A 15488-nucleotide genomic window follows, 5' to 3' on the forward strand; every position below is an offset into this window, starting at 1 on the left:
CGTTCTTCTTTGTATAACCCAGATTCTCATATTATTAGCTCAGGATACAGATTAAATAAGCATGGTGAAAGGATACAACTCTGCCACACATCTTTTCTAATTTTAAACCATGCAGTATCCCCTTGTTATGTACGACTGACTGCCTCTTGATCCATGTACAGATTCCTCATGAGCACAATTAAGGGTTCTGGAACTCCTCCCATTCTTTGCAATGTTATTATAATGCTAATAATGGTTTCTTTTTAAAGAGAGAGAGAAGACAGATGGAGAGGAAACAGATGAAAATAAACATGCATTTATCTACCAGTTATATATCAGTGAGCTACTAGTATGCCAAATAAGCATGATTTGTAATGTAACCAATTTGAAATGTAATACTATTTTATTTGTATGTCCTTTTATCATACATGCACTGGTGGTGGTTGGCAGGAAGGCTCCTTACCCTCCTCCTGGATGCAACTTGGGCAGGTCATATCACTTTTCTAATCAGTCTCTGATAAAAAACATTTTAAACTCTTATTAAATCAAAAACAGTGTCATTCTGATCACTAAAATTCACAGTCCCAAGTAACAATCAAATCTCAGAACTTGTTTTGTGTTAAACCTTCTTGGCTTCCCCCACTGGTGAAGCCAGCCATGGGCCAGGATCTGCAATGTGGGAGCAGAAGTGAGGTCAGCTTCAGCTCATTGTCTGCTCATGAGTCCCCTAGCTTACTAACAGAGATGTTGCCTCCCCCAGGTTGAGCCAAGAGAGAGAGGGGATCAGGGGAACAGATCATAGTCTGGTACGGAAAGTCCTGTTGCTTTCTGATGTTGGGAGAGGCCTGGGTAGCAGCTGTTTGAAAGAGAGTCTTTCTCTAGTAGATGTTTTCATGGATTCCTTGAGGATTCCTGTTCCTGGAGTCCCTTCACCTGCATTTGCTCGTCTCTTACTTTGGTGGTCATCTTCCTGTTGCTTCCTGCTGAGATCCCATGGCCTTCTTAATGAGACCTAGTTGGTAGATGACTCATATCTTGTCCACATGCATGTATTCCTTATCTCACCTTTCATGGGTGCTCAGTTGCTTCCCAAATACAACCCTCTATGCTCTCTCTGGAACCCTGGTGGCACAGTGGTTAAGAACTCTACTGCTAACCAAAAGGTCAGCAGTTTGAATCCGCAGCAGCTCCTTGGAAACCCTGTGGGGCAGTGCTACTCTGTCCTATTGGATCACTATAAGTCAGAATCGACTTGACAGCAGTGGGCTTGGCTTGGGGTTTTTATGCTCTCTCTGTGAGGCATTGGTGGTTCAATGGCAGAATTCTCACCTTCCATGCAGAAGACCTGCATTTGATTACCAGCCAAAGCACCTCATGTGCAGCCACCACCCATCTGTCAGTAGAGACTTGCTTGTTGCTATGATGCTGAACTGGTTTCAGCAGAGCTTCCAGACTAACTCAGACTAGGAAGAAAGACCTGATGGTCTACTTCTGGAAATCAGCCACTGAAAACTCTATGGATCACAAAGGTCTGATCTACAACCAATCATGGGTATGGCACAGGACCAGGCAGCATTTCATTCCATTGTGCGTGGGGTTGGCATGAACTGGGAGGCTGACTGGATGGAAGTTAACAACAACATGCTGTCACTGCCTGCCAAGTTCACTTAAGCTTTTTTAGAAATGCATCAGTCACTTGGACCTCCAACTACAGGAAGATATGTGGAGGTGAAAAAGTAGCCTCACGTCACACCTACACCCTTCTCGGGTTCCTATTATGGCAACAGCTTTTTTTTTTTTTAAGTACTCTCTCTTCTCATTGTCCACACACTTACCCCTTTTGATATGCTTGACCTTATTAAGGGGTTTGGTGGTTTTGGAACTGGTTAGTAAAGCTTTTCTTTGTAAGCTTTGGATATGGTGGCCTGTTTCAAACTCACTTTGGTATCTACTATCTATTATTCTGGCCCATCAGTTGAAGCTGAGTCATAAAGAAGCCTATTTTAACATCCTTCTACAAGCAATTCTTTGCAGTGGCCACTTCCCAGCTGAAAGATACTTGTTCTTTCTTCCAATCCAAACACTTTATACAGGTTTTTTGGTTTTTTGTTTATTTGTTTGGGTTAACAAGAGTCCAGTTGACTATTGGCAAAGAGGTCTATGACCTGGTATGGTCAAGAGGAAATCAGGATAGAGCCCTTATATTCTTATCTGTGGCCCTCTGCTTGGATATACTTTAAACATTTAAGCGCCTGAGTTCAAATACCATTCTAGGTCCTGATAGTGAAAAAATAAGTAAATATAAGTGGTCGCTTCTTTCAAGAATCGCCTATACTAATGTGAGAACAAACAGATACACAAATAATTAACTGGTTGCTGTTGAGTTGATTCTGACTCATGGTGATCCCATGCATGTCAGAGTAGAACTGTACTCCACAGGGTTTTCAATGGCTGTGACCTTGCAGAAGTAGACTTCCAGGTCTTTCTTCCAAGGCGCCCCTGGGTAAACTTGAACTGCCAATTTTCAGTTAGCACTGAATGAGCTCCTTAGCCACTTGCACTACCCAGGGACTCCACACAAATAATACAAAAGGAGTAAATCAGAAAATAGAAGGAAGAAAGCAAGGGAGGGAAGAAGAGGGGGAGGAAGCTAACAAGGGAGAGAGAGAGGCAGGGAGGGAGGAGTGGAGGTGTTGAATAAGAGCTCAGTTTAAAACTACCAAGCTTTGGCTCTTGGAACCCTGGTATAGTGAAACCAGTGAGAGCCAGAACTCAAAGGACTACCTTGTTTTTCCAGGTCTTACAAGTTTTCCCCCTTTAACAGTTCTTACTACTTTTCTATCACTCATTTTAGTAGAAATTATTTGAGTTTTCCTTCTCTGATAGGTATCCACCTTACACAGGTTCTGGCTTTCACAGGTTTTAGTGTAGATAAGACCGTATATAGGGTCGCTATGAGTCAGAATTGACTAGATGGCACTGGGTTTTTTAAGACTGTTTATGAATAGGAACCCCCACATGTCTGTTGGTTTGTCGTACTGTGGGGGCTTGCCTGTTACTGTGATCCTGGAAGCTATGCCACTGGTATTCAGATGCCAGTAGGGTCACCCATGGAGGACAGGTTTCAGCTGAGCTTCCAGACTAAGACAGACTAGGAACAAGGACCTTGCAGTCTACTTATGAAAAGCATTATCCAGTGAAAACCTTATGAATAACAGCGGAACACTGTCTGATTTAGTGCTGGAAGATGAGCCCCCCAGTTTGGAAGGCACTCAAAAGGTGACTGGGGAAGAGCTGCCTCCTCAAATTAGAGTTGACCTTAATGACGTGGTTGGAGTAAAGCTTTCAGGACCTTCATTTGCTGATGTGGCATGACTCAAAATGAGAAGAAGCCGTTGCAAACACCCATTAATAATGAGAACCTGGAATGTACGAAGTATAAATCGAGGAAAATTGGAAATTGTCAAAAATGAAATGGATCCCAAAGCCAACTCTTCGGACAGGGATTGGACTGGAAAATGGGTTGGAGAGAGATGCTGATGAGGAGTGAGCTACTTGTATCAGGTGGACACCTGAGAATATGTTGGCATCTCCTGTCTGGAGGGGAGATGGGAGGGTAGAGGGGGTTAGAAACTGGCAAAGTGGCCACAAAAGGAGAGACTGGAAGGAGGGAGCGGGCTGACTCATTATGGGGAGAGTAGGTGGGAGTATGTAGTAAGGTGTATATAAGTTTATATGTGAAAGACTGACTTGATTTGTAAACTTTCACTTAAAGCACAATAAAAATTATTTTTAAAAAAAGATGTATGCATTTTAAATTTTGCTAGATCATAATGTTGTTGAATATTCCTTAAGCATTTACATCAACAAACAGTTCCAAGAGTGCCTATTTCCTCATTCTGTCATCAAGATTAAGTATTATTAAAGTCTTTGATCTTGCCAGTCTAAAAAAAAAAGAAATGAAATGGAATGCACAAGCATCGATATCCTAGGCATTAGTGAGCTGAAATGGGCTGGTATTGCCCATTTCGAATTGGACAGTCATATAGTCTACTATGCTGGAAGTGACAACTTGAAGAGGAATGTTGTTGCATTCATCATTAAAAAGAACATTTCAAGATCTATCCTGAAGTACAACACTGTCAGTGATACAATAATATCCATGCACCTACAAGGAAGATCAGTTAATATGACTATTATTCAAATTTACACACCAACAACTAGGGCCAAAGATGAAGAAATAGAAGATTTTTATCAGCTGCTGCAGCCTGAAATTAATCAAACATGCAGTCAAGATGCATTGATAATTACTGGTGATTGGAATGTGAAAGTTGGACACAAAGAAGAAGGATCAGTAGTTGGAAAATATGGCCTTGGTGAGAGAAACAATGCCAGAGATGGAGTGATAGAATTTTGCAAGACCAACAAATTCTTCATTGCGAATACCTTCTTGCACCAACATAAAAGGCGACTATACACATGGACCTCATCAGATGGAACACACAGAAATCAAATTGACTACATCTGTGGAAAGAGACATGGAAAAGCTCAATATCATCAGTCAGAACAAGGCCAGGGGCCGACTATGGAACAGACCATCAATTGCTCATATGCAAGTTCAAGCTGAAACTGAAGAAAATCAGAGCAAGTCCACGAGAGCCAAAATATGACCTTGAATATATCCCACCTGGATTTAGAGACCATCTGAAGAATAGATTTGATGCATTGAACACTAGTGACCAAAGACCAGACGAGTTGTGGAATGACATCAAGAACATCATCCCTGAAGAAAGCAAGAGGTCATTGAAAAGACAGGAAAGAAAGAAAAGACCAAGATGGATGTCAGAGGAGACTCTGAAACTTGCTCTCAGATGTTGAGCAGCTAAAGCAAAAGGAAGAATTGATGAAGTAAAAGAACTGAACAGAAGATTTCAAAGGGCAGCTCAAGAAGACTAAGTATTATAATGACATGTGCAAAGAGCTAGAGATGTAAAATCAAAAGGGAATAACACACTCAGCATTTCTCAGGCTGAAAGAACTGAAGAAAAATGCAAGCCTCAAGTTGCAACAGTGAAGGATTCCATGGGGAAAAATTTAAATGTTGCAGGAAGCATCAAATGAAGATGGAACGAATACACAGAGTCATTATACCAAAAAGAATTAGTCAATGTTCAAACATTTCAAGAGGTGGAATATGATCAGGAACCGATGGCTGAAGGAAGAAGTCCAAGCTGCTCTGAAGGCATTGGTGAAAACAATGCTCCAAGAATTGATGGAATGTCAATTCAGATGTTTCAACAAACAGATGCAGCACTGGAGGTGCTCAATTGTCTACGCCAGGAAATATGGAAGACAGATTCCTGGCCAACTGACTGGAAGAGATCCATATTTATACCTATTCCCAGGAAAGGTGATCCAACCAAATGTCAAAATTATAGAACAATATCATTAATATCACAGGCAAGCAAAAGTTTGCTGAAGATCACTCAAAAACAGCTGGCAACTGCCAGAAATTCAGGCCAGTTTCAGAAGAGGACATGGAACCAGGGATATCATTGCTGATGTCAGATGGATCCTGGCTGAAAGCAGAGTATACCAGAAGGATGTTTACCTGTGTTTTATCGACTATGCAAAGGCATTTGACTGTGTGGGTCATAACAAATTATGGATAACATTGTGAAGAATGGGAATTCCAGAACACTTAATTGTGCTCATGAGGAACCTTTACATAGATCAGGAGGCAGTTGTTCGGACAGAACAAGGGGATACTGATTGGTTTAAAGTCAGGAAAGGTGTGTGTCAGGGTTGTATTCTTTCACCATACCTATTCGATCTGTATGCTGAGCAAATAATCCCAGAAGCTGGGCTATATGAAGAACGGGGCATCAGGATTGGAGGAAAACTCATTAACAACCTGTATTATGCAGATGACACAACCTTGCTTGCTGAAAGTGAAGAGGACCTGAAGCACTTACTAATGAAGATCAAAGACCACAGCCTTCAGTATGGATTGCACCTCAACATAAAGAAGACAAAAATCCTCACAACTGGACCAATGAGCAACATCACGATAAATGGAGAAAAGATTGAAGGTGTCAAGGATTTCATTTTACTTGGATCCACAATCAACAGCCATGGAAACAGCAGTCAAGAAATCAAAAGACTCATTGCATTGGGTAAATCTGCTGCAAAGGACCTCTTAAAAGTGCTGAAGGGCAAAGATGTCACCTTGAAGACTAAAGTGTGCCTGACCCAAGCCGTGATATTTTCAATTGCATCATATGCATGTGAAAGCTGGACAATGAATAAGGAAGATCAAAGAAGAATTGACACCTTTAAATTGTGGTGTTGGCAAAGAATATTGAATATCCCATGGACTGCAAAAGAACGAACAAATCTGTCTTAGAAGGAGTACAACCAGAATCCTCCTTAGAAGCAAGGATGGCGAGACTGTGCTGGACATGTTGTCAGGAGGGATCAGTCCCTGGAGAAGGACATCATGCTTGGCAGAGTACAGGGTCAGTGGAAAAGAGGAAGAGCCTGAACGAGGTGGATTGACACAGTGGCTGCAGCAATGAGCTCAAGCATAACAACGATTGTAAGGATGGCGCAGGACCAGTAGCGTTTCTTTCTGTTGTGCGTAGGGTCGCATGAGTCAGAACCGACTCGATGGCACCTAACAACAACAACAATGAATAGGAGGCACCTAGCTCCCTCCACGTTAAGCAGAGGAAACAGGATTTAAGACAGTGCTAATAACTTTCTCTAGAAAAGCAACAACTTTTTTTCTTTCCACACAAAAAGGAGCATTTATGTTGAAACCCTTGGCTTCAGAAGCAAAAGGCAACCTTGGTCGCTACGATTTTTGTATCAAATACTCGAACAGACTTTTTCTTTTCCTCTTTCAGTTGCAGGAGGAAACAAACTAACAAATCAACCTTGCCATCTAAACTGGGCTTGGATTTCTTTGGAGAACAGCTACTACATTGTGGATGAAGACTCCACATTCCTGGAAGTGACCCTCACACGCAGAGGATACCTTGCAGAAACACCTTTTATCAGTAAAGAACTTTGGATTGGTTGTTGGCAGAAGGCAGTGGAAAAATGAAACCTAGACTTAAAAATAATTTTGAAAGAACATATTGGAAGAGAATCAATACCGTTTGGGGGACGCTTGTGAAGGTATGTGTGAAACTGTGCTATGATTTTTGCTCCGTGTCAGTTATAGGCTTGTATGTACGTCAGATTCTTAGCCTCCTTTTCCTCTTTATGGCAAGTTATATTCTTTCTCTCTTTTAAATTGCCATTCAAGGGACTCCAGGATAATTAAGGCATCCTGTAGCCATATACCACAATCCCCAGTCACTCAGATTCTTTCAAAATGGTTTTTAAATATCTAATACAATGTTGTGTTTAATTCTAGCTATTTCTTTTGATTATGTAGAGTTGTTTTAACCTGCTGTTGGGTTATAAATTCCTTGAGGATGTGTACAATGTCAATTTTTTCTGCATTTTACAAGGACCTAGTGTAGAACTATGCCTCTCTGGGGTTAACAAGTAATGCCTACATAATGTATCTTATTATCATCATTAATAATTAACAATTACTCTAATAATGCATCACATTTCTATAACACCTTTAGCTGCCAGAGCTTTCAGAAATAGTTTTGCACTGATTTTTTTCACAGCCTACTAATGAGACACAGAGGGGTCTGTATCCCCCCCCTTTTTTTTTTTTTACAAGCGACCATTATGAATTTCCCCTGCTCAGAGTCCGGCAGACATACCAAAACTGAGGAAGGAAATGGACTGAGGAGAGAACAGGCAATCAAAAAAAAAAAAAAAGTCTTATTTCCTACTCTCCTCTCTAGATCCCAGCTTCTCCAGCCTTCTTCAGGACTAGGTGGGACTGGTCTCCTAGGAGAAGAGGTCAGCCAAAGAGCACCCTGATGTCTGGGTGGCGCTCAGCTTCGGTCTTCGCCCCAGGTTACTCTATCAACACACCGTGAAACTTGCTGCCAGAAACTTCAGCCGAAACATGCTTACTTTCTCTTGCGGGGTTCTGCCTCCACAATTCTTTATCTTGGGGCTTTCTTATGGGCACAAGATTTGGGTTATTAAGTCAAGACCTATTTTCATATCCTGGCTCAGGAAAAACACCGTTACTTTTGCCCAGAATAATTTGAAGGTTTGTTGATTAACTAACCCTCTCAGGCGACTTTCCTCAGCCACCATATCTGAGCCAGCCCCTCTGCCACACTATCCCCTCCCCCACGTTATGTTCTTCGAAGCACTTAGCATCCCCTGACATGCAGCAGACGTCTCTTTGCCCACCATCTTCCCCATAGATTTCTAGCTCCTTCAGGGCAGGAGTTACGTCTTTGGTTACGCCCATCTCAGAGAATAGTATGGAGCCTATGGTTCACCCAGCGTTGGTTGTTGAGAGAACTACAGTCAGCCTTTGTGATCTATAAAACACCACTTAAAACCATGTCAAAACCATGGAAATGAATCTTCAAAACATTTTACCTTTGCTCAAGAAAGCCTCCCTGTACCCTCATCCCACCTCACACTGTGTTTAGTGGCCTAAGCACAAAATCTAGAAGAAAAACAGCAACAAAAACTGTGGGGTTTGAATTCCCACTCTGTTACTTCCTCATTTTTGTGACATTCAAAAGAGCCTCAGTTCCCTTACCTGTAAAGTAGCCACCTCAAGTTTTGCTTGTGAATTAGTAAATACAATAATGGCTGCAAATCGACGTAGCATATTCCCTGGCACATAGTAGGTGCTCAGTAAATGTTAACTACCGTTATTATTCCATAAACCAAAAACCAAACCCGTTGCCCTCGAGTTGATTTCGACTCATAGTGACCCTATAGAATCGAAATCACCTGTTCATCTGTTTATCTTTCTAGTGGCAAAAAAAAAAAACAACTGTTGCCTTCGAGTCAATTCCAACTCATAGTGACCCTATAGGACAGAGTAGAACTGCGCCATAGGGTTTCCAAGTAGCAGCTGGTGGATTTGAGCTGCCGACCTTTAGGCTAGCAGCTTCACTTCATCGGTGGGTCACAAGGGCTCCTTTCTAGTGGTGGCTGTGCCTAATTCAGTATTACATCCTCAGCACCTAGCACAGAGCTGATGCTCAACAAAAACTAACAGCCATGTGCCTACTCGAGCCACATGGTAGTGCCACCTGGCTCTATTTAAGCTGTGGCTGAGGACGCCATGCACTGTTCTTTATCTTTTTACTTCCAACACATGGTCAGACAAGGTTTTTACTAAATAACAGATATTCACTCTGTTAGCAAGCTAGGATTAATGCTGGCTTTCTTTGACACTTTTAAAAAGTCAACATTAGCTATCCTACCTTGGAAATTATTTTCTCACATTGCAACTTTGGGTATTGTCTATAAAGCATCAGATTCTCTGAGAAAGAAGCAAAGAAATTGGCACAAGGGGCTCTTAATCTCATTTTATGTGCAGTTTTTCACAATAGCTGATGTCAGGTCATATTTGATTTCACACATTTGAAAAATTAAAGAGCCTAAACTATAATGAGACCTCAAGTCGTAAAGCATGGGTATTCTTCCTTCATTCAGTCTTCATTGGGAAGTTAAAATCAAAACCAAACAATACTAGAATGCTGCTTGAACTTTTTGAGGTGAGGGAGGACCTATTCACTCTGGAAGGGGTAACAACTTTCACCCTTAGATCTCACATTGGTTATTTTTAACACTATTTTGTTGCTGTCATTCAGTCTCTAGTAAATCACTAAGCCCTATTTCCTAACAGATCACTAATCTTCCGCTCTTTATTTCCACTGACACTGCCCTACTTGTCTGGAAAATTGCTAGCAATTTCTTCACAATCAAAAATCACTAAGCATACAAGGAAACAAGCCACCATGAGTGAGGACCTGCATGAGGAAACAAACTACAGAGTCATTCCCCCAAAGACTGTGGAAATTGGAATTATCATATACAAGGTATTCACTCAACAAAGTTATTGAATACCTAGCATGTGCCAGGCACTGTCCTAGTTACCAGGTATTCATCAGGGAACAAAACAGCCAAAAATCTCTGCCTCTACTGACTTTACATTCCAGTGTCTTCTTCTTCAGACTGTGATTTTTTGGGGGGCCTGGGACAGTTTCTCACTCATCTTTGATTCTTCAGCACCTGGCAAAGTTTGGCACGTCAGAGGCCTTCAGTAAATATTTGTTAAAATAACAAACAGGTTAATGACCATTCTCTATTTTCTCTCAGCCCTCCTTCCATACTTGATAACATAATCAATAGGTTAATCACTACTTTTTATCAATAATACCCATTGCCGTTGAGTCGATTCCAGCTCATAGCTACTCTATAGGACAGACTAGAACTGTCCCATAAGGTTTCCAAGGAGTGGGGCTGATGGATTCACACTGCCGACCTTTTGATTAGCAGCCTTAGCTCCTAACCCCTGTGCCACCAGGGCTCTTTTCATCAACAATAGAAACTACTTAAGAAGAATATTCCTTCAGTCATTTAGCTTTATATTTATAGTTTCCTGATATTTTTCAGCCATTGGAACCAAAGATGAAACTGCAAAAAAAGATAAAAATTTTAAAGGAAAGGCCCAGCAATTGGTCTAGTTCAATCCTGGACAGACTACAGCCACATGGAGGGTGAGAATTATATCTGACAAAGAATACGAAGCTTGAGAGACCTTCCAGATCATTCTGTCAGACCCTGTCATGGCTGCATTGGAGTTTCCAGAAATGGCAACAGTTGAAATTGTAGACCCTGGAGATGGTAAGTGATACCTATCGATAGATATATTAGCCAGCATAGATCCCTCAGTAAACTTCAGCCATTCGTATCTCCCTCGAGCTCTGTAAACTACAGGACAGGTTCATATCCATTTAGGATTTAAAGGTAAGTAAATCACTTTAAGGCATTCATTTTTTTTTAATTTGTTCTTAAGTTTTAAAAGGAATACAGGAGACTGAAATAGAGAGGATCTTTACCAGCATTTCTTTAACATATACTCAGATTCTCGTTTTAAGCTCTCTGCCCTTAGATATGGAGCAGCTTTGCCCCCAGATGGCTAGTCTTATTCCAGGCTCACTCCAGGCCCACCCTCTTCTCACAATCTTCTGGGATCCACTGCAGCCACCACTCCAGATGGTGACCTAGATGTGGCTGCTAGGAACCACTCAGCTTGTTAGTTTTACCATGTATTCTACAAAGTTCTGTTATAGTTGTGCATCATATTCTTGAATTCATTGATTTATTTTACTCATCCATTCATTCAGCAAATATTTAGCAGAGGAATTAAAAAGAAAAATGACTCTAACCAGTAATCCTGCTATTTGCAGCATCTTTTTGTGAAAGTAAAGAATATTCCCGAAAAGGGGACTTAACTATTCATCTTTTAACTTTAATTAGACATGCTGGTTATCATAATAACTGAAATAATTCACGTCACACCTGGAGGTGCCTAATTTTCACCAAAGAGTAGGTCTTAGTTCGATTCCACAAGAATCAAAGAAGTCTCTTTATTGGTATGTCCCAGACTGTATAACAGAGAACTTTAGTATAATAGCATTTCCACAGGAGGTGGACAGCTTTGCATTGTCAAATACATCTAGGAGCAATTTCAAACTCTACCCCCCTTTTGAAGCATCATAATTCACTTCAGCTTATTAAGGATTCTGAGAAACTCTGCTATAGAGACAAATGTTTAACTTTGTTTAGCCCAGTTTTCCTAAACAGGACCAGAGTTTTTTGGTTTTGTTTGTTTGTTTTTGTCATCCACAAGGACACAAGGAATGCCCTTTAAAGTCTCTCAGAGCTCTAGTTTTCCTAAGACACAATTTGAGAAATGCAGCTCTCCATGCTCTGCACTTTGTCAGTACAAAAGAATTAGAAAACCCTGTCCGTACCACCCAAGGAACAAGGTATCAAAGCAGTTTTATTGGTAACAAAGCTTAGACACTTGAATCATTTAGGATGTGAGAAGAGTTATAAGGTAAGGAAGTGGTGAGATCAACATGGTCCCAAGCAATTCAACTTCCTGGAGGTGGCAGGGTGTCAGCTGAGTCTGGAAGAGTAAATAGGGCTTTGATTAGTAAAGTGACTAGGAACAGGCTTTCCAGAATAGGAAAATGGGAGAAGTGATTAAATAACAGTCCTGTTGTAGTGGTTTTTTCACCTGATATTGATAACTTTAATTTACTTTCAGCTTCTTCTCTGATGTCAAAATTTTGGATTGAGAGATGGCAAGGTAGTAGACTACCAAAATCCAAACCACACCCACTGCCATCCAGTCGATTCTGACTCATAGTGACCCTATAGCACAGAGTAGAACTGTCCCATAGAGTTTCCAAGGAGCACCTGGCGGATTCAAACTGCTGGCCTCTTGGTTAACAGCCATAGCACTTAACCACTGCACCACCAGGGTTTCCAGTAGACTACCATAGGGGGTCAAATGGAGGAAAGAAAATTATCTCAGGCCTATTTCCCCTTAACCAGAAACAACTGTTTTCCTAAAGGTTGATACCAGTTACTATTGAAACTAATTTAGCCAGGAAAGTAAAGAAAAATAAAAATTAATGTATAATCACTAGATAACTTAGCATTGAGCTCTGGACTATCACTTTATAATATTTTCAAGATCCAAAAGAAGAAAGTATGGTGGCCTATATTTTTCCTTCCTTCTTGCATTGCCAAGAGGAAGAATCTATTGTATATATACTGCGGGGAAAAGAATTGAGGCAACTGAATGTGACGAACCAGATAGTTACTTCGATTCTTCACTTGACTCTATGAGAAGAAGCAACTGACTTTAGAAATTTATTTTTTAAACAAACACATATTCTATTTACGCAATGCATGCTTAAGGAAAAAAAACTTAGAAAACATAGGAAAACCCAGAGAAAATAGTACACTTATTTCCATCACCAAGAGATAACCAATATTCATATAGATAGTTTGATGGATGTTCTGATGATGTGTGTGTATAGGCACACATGCAAACACACACAGCTCAGTACATTTCAGCAGGAATATTTTTACAGTTGAGGGAATGTCCAGCACCTTATCTTTCTCAGCATATTAAGTGGCCAGTATAGTGTCTTACACATAGTGTCTGCTCAATGAATGTTGAATAAAATGCTTGTTAAAAAATTTTTTCTATATTTATGAATTAGATTACCTGATTGTTAGAAGTGTTAAACAGTTGAACAGTTAAAAAAAAAAAAAAGAAGAAGAAGAAGAAAGGGTAGAAATATCTGATCTGTATTTAGAAGACCTAAACTTTGACAAAAAAAACAGACACAGAATTGCTGCAAGATTTTCCTTTCCATTTTAATACTAAATATCCTCTTCAACCTTTCAAAAGGGTCAACCCAATTCCACTGCTTCTTCAGTTCAAATTCATAATAAGTATTTCTCATTCTCACTAAATTTAACATAGTTAAGTATGTTTTAAAAAAATGTAGAAGTCAAAAGATGATATACATTTCTGCTCAAGTATATTAAAAAATCACCAATCAAATTTAAATCTTGCTGAATAGTCTTCTATCTTCTTTTTTCTAGAATCAATAGTTTATATTCCAGAAGCAGGATACAAAATAGAGCAGGATATTGGAGAGATTTTTACACCTTTGAGATGGCCTGGAGATGCCAGCCAGGAACTAATGGTCCTTTGCTCTACACAGCAAGGTATGAGGGTTTGTGGGATAATCCTATCCAGGAGTAAGGTTATCAGTACAGGCTGGTTGTGTTGGGAGCAGCGTGGGCAGTGAGCAAGGCACTGCATGAGGACCTTAGAGACCTGGACTATTTACTGTCTAGGCCCTCTGCTCGCCTCCCTGGCAGCTCTGTGCAGGGGCCCTAACTCCTCCCAACTGGTTTTCACAATCAGGGATAACATTTTACTCAAAATTGGGATAAAAATATCTGTCATCTGTGTGGGCCTATTTCGGCAGAATAGGCCCTTGTTGGGAAACTGCAACCATTTCAGCTGTGTGGTGGAGAGATGGGTTTTTGACGTTTGACATTACTTTGCCTATTAAACAAGGTCCTCACCTACCCACATCAGGGACCTAAGGACTGGTAGCTCCACTCAGGTCACCCAGCCACCCACAACAGGGGTCCAATAACGGGTACCTCCTAGCCCTCACAACCAAAAACTTTGGGCGCCCATGGTCCCTCTGCAGAACCCACACACCAGCATGCTCTAGGGAACAGAGACGCATTTTATCAGAGATACTTGGGGTCAGTTCTCAGCCCCCTGCCTTGCTCAGAGTGTGACCCCCTACTGCAATCAGTTACCAGTATATATGCCATTCACCCCTGCCCCTCTAAGACTGTAGGACAGAGCCCGTACCACACACTTGATGATCAGCTACCTGGAAACCTGAGCTGAACTCATACAAGAAAACTGAATGAACTCCTAGACTGATATACCTGATAACAGCTCTAGCCAGCTGGGGACAGGACACTAGAGATCCAAAGGCGAAAATAATCAAACTAGCTCACTCAAGCAACCCATAAGGGTATACTGAAACAAAACAAAGCAAGCAGCTACGACACAGTAAGCAAGCATAAACTAATAAAATAACTTAAAATGGTTTGGAGACAACAGTCAATATCAAGTCACATAAAGAAACAGACCATGATCACCTCAACAGATTCTCAGAGCAAAGAATCCAGGGACCTTCTAGATGAAGGTGCTTTCCTGGAATTACCAGGTGCAGAACACAAAAGTTTAATATACAGAACCCTTCAAGACATCAGGAAGGAAATGAGGGAATACACAGAACGAGCCAAGGAACACACAGATAAACCAACTGAAGAAATTAGAAAGCTTATTCAGGAACATAAGGAAAAGTTTAATAAGCAGGAAAAATCCATAGACAGATAGCAATCACAAATTTGGAAGATAAACAATAAAATTACCGAATTAGATAATAGAAAGTCAGAGGAGCAGAATTGAGCAAGCAGAAGCTAGAATTTCTGAACTCGAAGATAAATTACTTGGCACTAATACATTTGAAGAAAAATCAGATAACAGAATTAAAAAATGTAGAAACCTTAAGAATCATCTGGGACTCTACCAAGAGAAATAACCTACAAGTGATTGGCATACCAGAACAGGGAGGGATAACAGAAAATACAGAGAAAATTGTTGAAATTTGTTGGCAGAAAACTTCCCTGATATTGTAAAAGATGAGAATATATCTATCCAAGATGCTCATCGAACTCCACATAAGGTAGATGTTAAAAGAAAGTCACAAAGACATATTATAATCAAACTTGTCAAAACCAAAGATAAAGAGAGAATTATAAGAGCAGCGAGGGATAAACAAAAAGTCACCTACAAAGGACAGCCAATAAGAATAAGCTCGGACTACTCAGCAGAAACCATGCAGGCAAGAAAGCAATGGGATGACATATTTAAAAAACTGAGGGAAAAAAATTGCCTGCGAAGAATCATATATCCAGCAAAACTGTCACTT

At 40.6% G+C, this 15488-nt stretch overlaps 1 protein-coding gene across 1 annotated transcript in view; it reads left to right on the forward strand.

Moving 5' to 3' along the window:
* The window catches only part of FREM3 (FRAS1 related extracellular matrix 3), a 117967-nt gene that overhangs the window by 57213 nt on the left and 45266 nt on the right, over positions 1-15488 (forward strand). Inside the window, 3 exon segments of the mRNA XM_049852823.1 lie at positions 6894-7040; positions 10546-10776; positions 13564-13689. Of these exon segments, the coding sequence (XP_049708780.1) occupies positions 6894-7040; positions 10546-10776; positions 13564-13689 (504 nt within the window).

This window comes from Elephas maximus, chromosome 13 (genome assembly GCF_024166365.1).
Source record: "Elephas maximus indicus isolate mEleMax1 chromosome 13, mEleMax1 primary haplotype, whole genome shotgun sequence".
In the NCBI taxonomy this organism is placed as follows: Eukaryota; Metazoa; Chordata; class Mammalia; order Proboscidea; family Elephantidae; genus Elephas; species Elephas maximus.